The sequence below is a fragment of the Telopea speciosissima genome, chromosome 7 (assembly GCF_018873765.1).
Source record: "Telopea speciosissima isolate NSW1024214 ecotype Mountain lineage chromosome 7, Tspe_v1, whole genome shotgun sequence".
NCBI classification, from domain to species: domain Eukaryota; kingdom Viridiplantae; phylum Streptophyta; class Magnoliopsida; order Proteales; family Proteaceae; genus Telopea; species Telopea speciosissima.
Window position 1 is genome coordinate 61,110,620 of NC_057922.1, and position 7,424 is coordinate 61,118,043.

A 7,424-nucleotide genomic window follows, 5' to 3' on the forward strand; every position below is an offset into this window, starting at 1 on the left:
GGTTCCCCTGCAGCTTATTTCTATATGACCATCTGCAACTGCGATTCCGACATGTTCCTTAGTCCTTCAGGCAAATGATAAAGGAGAAGAGAAAAGAGACACGAGTTGAGACTGGAACAGGACGCGTGGCTGCTCTGGCATCAGGGTTTTGTGTGCCCTTCCTCTCTAAGAGACACGAGTCGAGTCTGTAACAGAGACGCGCGGCTGAATCGGTTGCTCTGGCATCTGGGTTTTGTGTGCCCTTCTGTTCTCTGCAGTTTGGCCCTCCCTACAACTCAAAAATGGAAGAGAAAAAGTTTAAAGAAGTAGAAGTTGTAGTACAAATTCCCCGACGTCGACTGTATGGGTGGTATTGTTAGTGAAATTTGCGGCTACGGCCCAAGAGAAGCAGAGTAGAATTCGAGATGCAGCACGATGAGGTCATTTGGCAAGTCATCAGACACAACAATAACTGCAGTTTCATGGCAAAGTAAGTAATTCACTCGTTCGATTTTCTGTTACGCCTCTCTTTTTCTTGATGTCCTTCTCTTTCTTTCTCTATCTGATTTGGATTGGTTTCAGAATCCCAACGGGGGTTTTCTGTCGCAACCCATATAATGTGACTGGTATTTGCAATGGAAGCTCTTGCCCGCTCGCCAACAGTCGCTACGCCACCATCCGAGACCATGATGGTACAAACTTGCTTAAATCTGATTCCCCCCCCCCCCCCCCCCCCCCCCCCCCTCACCCTTTCTTGAATTGACTGTTCTGTAATTGTCAGTTCAACCAAAGCTCAAGGCCTTCTGCTTAAAAGCTAAGGAGCTTGTTCTGATTTTCGTGTCAATCTTTCATTTGCTTTGAGTTTTGCTATCAAGGGGAACTTGAGAGTTTTGAACTAGAATTCAGGAAAACAAGTTGTTTGAATCAGGAGATAGAATTACCTATGAGCTAGCTTTGTGTTTCCTATTTCATTGCCCTTAATCCAAAGAGTAAGAAAGCTCATCAGCTCTTCTCAGATGTTTCTGAGAAGATTATTGGGGAAGTCCCACTTGAATTGATACGTTCATATTAAATAATCATTGTCACGGCGTCGCCTAAGCAACGCCTGGACGCGCTTTGTCTGGATTGGCGCCTTCGTCGCCTAGGCGTCTGGTGTCACATTAATTTTTGCCCCGTCACCTTGGTTCACCTAGGCATCGTGACAACTGTGGTTCATAATGCTTTCCCTGTACCCAAGAGATGGATTCACAATTTAATAAACATTGCGGCATATTTGAGCTCTAATCTGATGCCTCTTAGGGTCCTTAGAACTAATCGTGAAAAGGAATACTAAAAAGTTGTCATCACAAGTCTCTACTTTCCTCCAGACTAGGGCTCCCCAAGGAGCTTATGCATTCCACATTTCCACTTCACAAGAGCATAAGTCAGATGGGAGAATGTTTAAAATGTCGCAGCTCCACTTCAAAAGCTTCTTTTTGGAATTGTGGAGTTCTTCATGATCTAATCCTAGTGATGCTTTGATTATCTTCTTTATTAGCTCAATGTTAGCTGTTCTAGTGTTAAAATGTCAAGCTTTCTACTATTACTTCCTTTGATGGTGCATTTAGAACACATCATTTTATGCAATGTGAAACATCAAAATGGCTTAAAGACTTTGGATTCTTCACAACTATAAATATCATGGACTTTAGGTTAATTTGGATGGCATTTATAGATAGATAAAGTCCATGCTCACATGATACGCACACATGTGAGAACAATCTTCAATGTTTATATGCATTTTCGTTATTCCAGCAGTTTGGATGCTGAAAGTGTTAATCTTCCATACCACTGTGTTTTTGCAAGGAAAATTTTGCTGTATTTTGACTGTGGTGTAATATGCAGGGATATTTTATTTGTATATGAAAAGTATAGAAAGAGCTCATAAGCCTAATGAACTATGGGAGAGAGTGAAGTTGCCCAGAAATTATGAGAAGGCACTTGAAATCATCGACAAACATCTGGTATTCCACTTTACCTTCAATTTTGATTAAAAATTATTTTACTTTGTGATGAATTTGGAAGATATGCTTACGCTTGTTTTGCATTTACGATGGATTTGCCAGATGTATTGGCCTAAGTTTCTTGTACACAAAACAAAGCAGCGGCTCACCAAAATGACTCAAATGCGGATACGCATGAGGAAGCTTGCATTGAAAACAAGGTTAGTGCCATCTCATGTGGTCAATTATCTTCTTCTTCTTCTTTTTTTAATAAATATTTCATGTACAACAACCATGACATAGAAACTCAACTCAAGATTCAATATTTGGTAACACGGCACAGGAAAGCATCATCAGACAAAGTTTTCTGAAAATCAGATGGTGAATCCTAGAGAGTTCTAATTAGAAATTTGGATCCTGGATGGTATTGTTAATTGCAAGAGTTTTCATATATCACCAAATCTTGAACCTTTTGCAATTAATTGATCCTACTTTGATGCAGACATTGGCAGCAAGTGGAGAATTGAATTCTCTCAAGGAAAACTAATGTAAAACTGAATTTGAATGTTCAAAATAGTACCAAAACAGAATCTTTTCTCAGAGAATAAAATCCAGAATAGGAAGAAATATGATATGACAAAATCAGGTGGTCATATTACCAGAACTCCAATTAAGTTCTGTTCTAATGGTAAGGAACCCTTACAGAAAATTTCAGTCAATATGATGGGTGGATCTGAAATTAAGGATCAATCTAATTGCACAAGGAGAAGGGTATATCAGTCAATTCACAATTCTGATTAAAGATCAAACAGTAGAATTATAACTCAGACAAACACTGCTATTATGAAATAAATCTCAGAATTAATTATTTAACAGAATAGGGAAATCGATTCAGCAATTAGACAAATAGGGATTCAAATCTGAACACAAGGGTAGAATGGGAAATATAAAATATCTCCAGATCTGCAGGTCTGATCATCCAGAGTTTCTGGTTAAAGGTCTCTTTTAGGTCTAAGAACAACTCTTAAAAATTTGAGGCTGATCTGTTGGCCAGATTTCCTTAACTGTAATTCATGTCAAAAAACACTTGCATATGAATTCCAGATCAGAACTTGGGTTGCAGAAAATCAGAAGAAAGCTTACTTGATTAATGGAGGAAAAGAAGGAAGAACACCTGGGCTCGCCACAAGATGGTTGGAAGGATCAAACAGCAACCACCTTGATCACACAGAAGGATCCTTGATCAAACACAACGGATTCTTCATGTAAGAAAAGAGCAGCCAAAGCTTTTCATTAATAAAAATTCATGTACAATGCTGGACCCCTTTACAAACTTATATAGAAGACTCAAAAATAGATTCGAATACTAAAAAGGAAAGGCCTAACTCAATCCTGAACTAATAAGGTAAACTGAACTGACTCAAAATAGGAGGCCTAACTAAAACACTTAATAACAATTAAATTAAAGAAATAAAGACATTTACTTAACTAAGCCCGTATGCCTAGCCTCTACCCATATTATAAGCCCATTAAAGTGGCCCATTACAATGAGAACACGTAGGATCAAAGGCCAAGACATACATAACCCAACCCAAAGCTTATTTCTAATAAAATAAACTCGTTTAGGTGATTTATCTGCATAAACACCGTTCAAAATCATAAATCTCATTTTTTTTTTGCAGTTAAAAATTAAAACCTCAAAATACTTTGAGAAATAAATACAAACTTGCACTAATTAGATCATACACATGCACCCACAGACTTTGCCTCTTGGTTTCCAAATCATTGTAATGTTTTAATAAATCAATTTATGAACCTTATAATTCAACTTCAATTCCATCCTGGTGTGATCTTTTTGGGGTTTTCTGAATTGTTAGCCACATATGTGAATCAATCATTTGATTTTAATTGTTAATCACTATGATTTAGTTATTCTGACCATATCTGACTGTTATGGAGGCCATTTTTATACTAAGAAACTTTCATTCCCCACTTTTAATATCCGTTCCTGATGGATTTTGTTTGTGTTGTCTTTGCAGGGAAAAGATAATGATTACACCAAGAAAAGAGAAAAAGAGAGAGGCGAGGCGAGAGGAAAAAGCTGAAAAGGCTGCAGTTTTGGAAGGTTTCTTCATTATCTTTTGAATGTGCTTCACCAGTTTTGAGTTTTCACTGAAGCTGTTACTGGAACTGGTGGTTCTATTGCAGAGTATCGAGAAAGAGTTGTTGGAGCGTCTTAAGCGTGGAGTTTATGATGACATATACAATTATCTTGTTAAAGAATACAATAAAGTTCTTGATATGGAAGGACTAGAGATTGCTAGTGAGGAAGAAGACGAGATGGTATGGTTTTGGCAACCCACCTTCTTAACTAAAGGAAAAGTATATGGTTTACACTTATTGAAGATCTGTATAACGAGTGCCTCTCTATTTGTATATGAGCTGAGCAGGAACCTGAAGTAGAATATGTTGAAGGGTATGATGAACTTGAAGAGGAAGAAGATATGGAAGATTTTGGCAGTCTTGCGATTGATGAGACTCGCAAGGGTGATGACTATGGTAATTGCTGTTTGTATATTGCACTAAAACTATAATTCCTATTGTGATCCTCAGATTGGATGTATTTGTCTTTCCATTCTCACTATATTTGCATTGCCGTTGCGCAACATACTCGTTGGTTCTTTTAGAATTCAAGGTATCGGTAAACCAATACATCTGAATGAGTTTGGTAGCATTAATTGGACTTATTATGCCCCCATGGTAATAACTCAGTCCAGAGGTTATGAAATGACTAAAATATCCTTACATGCGATATATCTTTTGTGTTAGTACATAGGAAAAAGATCGTGTGAAATTACTAAATACCCTGGACTCTAAAAGTATCTTATGTCTGCGGTTACACCCAGTGCTCAACTAAAGCATTTTCCCAACTTCTTGGGGTCAGCTATGCAAATCCTGTTTGGCATTTCCTATCTATCTAGGGTCCTGTTTTTGTTAACTTGAGATCATTAATGTCTTTTATCATCACTTTGATATAAATCATGTTTCTTGTCATTTTAATGCCTATACAGGTGTCATGGATGAAGATGATGAAGATATGGATACAGTTCAGCAAAAGAGAGTGAGGACAGGCTCAGGATCAGTGGAGCTTGAGAAAGATGAAATGCGTACAAAATTGAAAAAGAAGGCAAGGGTACTCGTTGAGGTAAAAGTCTGTCACATTCTTCACATTCTATATGCAGGGAATGTACAGGCATGATTACCTATGTTTTAGTTGGACAGTATCCATCTATATTCTGTATTTTTCAATTCAATAGAAGCACAAAGAAGTGGATTTGGTATGGAGATGTGTAAAAAGCAGGCCAATTAAGGTCAGAGCCAGAATTTGCTGTGCATCCAATTAGCACATATCTACTCTCTGTCAATAATTGGTTGAGAGTTCCTTGATTTTGGCTTTTCATTTTGGGGTAGGGGAGCAGGTCAGTGTTTAGTTGTTGGGAGGTAACCCAGGTTGGTGCTATGAGCCCCTCTGGATATTACCATATCATACATCATGCTTCAAACTTTTTCTCTGGAACCTGGATTATATTGCTTGATCACTGTGTGCAACTTGCAGAATAGATTTCACTTAACAACAGAACTTTAGACCTGTAACTCGTGGAGCTCATGAACCACCATACAAAAGTTCAGGCCTCTCTGAATAGCAGCCAGATTGATGTCCATACTCCTAAATTCTGAGAAAGGTTGATGCCGGATCATAGAAAACTCAAGGAAATGGGAGTAAATGATGAATTTGGTTGGTGGTTGGGGTTTTGGGGCTGCTCTTTGGATTAACTGAGAGGCTTTATGCAGGTGATATGAGAAAACCAAAGGTTCGGTTTGGGCTATGGGTATTAAGAGATCAGTGGAGCATAGAAACTGTGGGTTGATGATTTCATCTTTATTGGTGGTTTATGGTGGGCAATTGGATGAAGGGGTTTCCCCCTGGTTCTTGCTCGTTTCCACCTTGATTTTGTATGGCCTTCTGGTGTAGGTGAGGTAGTGATGATAAATAATGGGTGCAGACACTTTCAGAGGGTTGAACTTGTGCTTGGACACATGAACTTGGTAAAGTAATAATTGGATTTTCTTATAAAAGATCTAATTTTTAATTCTGAAAAGGAAGACCTGTATGTCTGGTCTTCTACTGGTTCTAGTTATCCAAGTCATGTTAGGACTTCGAATAGAGTTGAGTCTAGTCATTTTCTTTGTAAAGAGGACTTGCTCTATGCCTCTACCTGATTTTGCTTATTAAATAATAGAGTTAGACATGATAATAGAGATAGACATTGAAGAACTAATTTTCTCTTGCTTATGGATTTATGGTGAAAGGTGAATTCATTCTGCTCCAAGTGGGTTCCTGGAGATCCATTGCTGAATTGTGTGAATTCTATTCTCTCCTCTGTTCCCATTCTTTGCATGACACTTAATGCTTTTAAGCTTAAATATTCCACAACTGGATAATTGATGTGACCAACATGTGGCACCAACTCAGCTAACCAAGTGGAAGATTCCATGGGTATATTAGATATCTTTGCTAGAGGACTTACCAACTAGACCTATAGCTTTTTAAGGTTGGGGGTGGAGTGTGATTTTATGGCACCATTTTCCAGTTTTAATTGTATGCAATGCCTTGAGTTGAAATAATACCTGTTTTTTCACCAAGCTTCTACGACAGACTTTATTAATGATCATACAACTTGCTCTGCTCTGTGCTTGATGACTGGAATTATGTAAAAGACAGGCTATCCATTTTAATTGTAATACTGTGTATGTTTATCAAGTTTTGTTATGGCTATTACAACTGAAATATCCTCAAACTCTTCTCTTGCCGTGTTAGGTTGAGCATGAAGATACCGGTGAGAGACAGAAGGCGGTTCAATGACAAAATTCTGGAATGAGCTTCCAGAATTCAGAGCTGGTGTAGCAAAATTTAAGATCCACATGTTGTATCCATCTTCTTTTGTGAGGTTAGGATAGCTTTTAAGTTTTTGTAAAGTTAGGTTAAAATAGGACATAACTTTAGGGTTTTTTCTTTATTTCCTTTTCCCCCCTTTCCCCCATTTTTTTAGGACTAAGTTTCTCTCCACCCATAGAGAACGGTTCACCCACCATCCTAGGGTTCACAAACCCCTCCTAGGGTTTACAAACCCCTCCTAGGGTTTTAGTATGTTTCGGTATATTCCAAAATACCCTCCCAATACCCTTTCCCGCCCTCTCCTCTTTTCTTTTACATCCTTTTTTTTGGGGGGGGGGGGTGTTGGTTACACCATGTGTAAATAAAATTAAGGGTATAACCAGTGCACAAGGCTCCCACCACTGCGGGGTCTGGGGAGGGTCATAGTTTTCAGACTTGAACCTGTGACCACTTGATCACAATAGAACAACCTTGTCGTTGCACCAATGCCCGCAAAATGCTAGCAA

At 38.4% G+C, this 7,424-nt stretch overlaps 1 protein-coding gene across 1 annotated transcript; it reads left to right on the top strand.

The window, feature by feature from the left end:
* Positions 1-384: 384 nt before the first annotated feature.
* On the top strand, positions 385-7,016 carry LOC122669170 (protein MAK16 homolog). Its single transcript, XM_043865855.1, has 9 exons — positions 385-469; positions 562-671; positions 1,864-1,982; positions 2,085-2,182; positions 4,001-4,076; positions 4,140-4,304; positions 4,412-4,520; positions 5,033-5,166; positions 6,841-7,016. The coding sequence occupies exons 1-9, from the start codon at positions 405-407 to the stop codon at positions 6,883-6,885; spliced, it is 921 nt and encodes a 306-aa protein (XP_043721790.1). The 5' UTR covers positions 385-404; the 3' UTR covers positions 6,886-7,016.
* Positions 7,017-7,424: the final 408 nt, after the last annotated feature.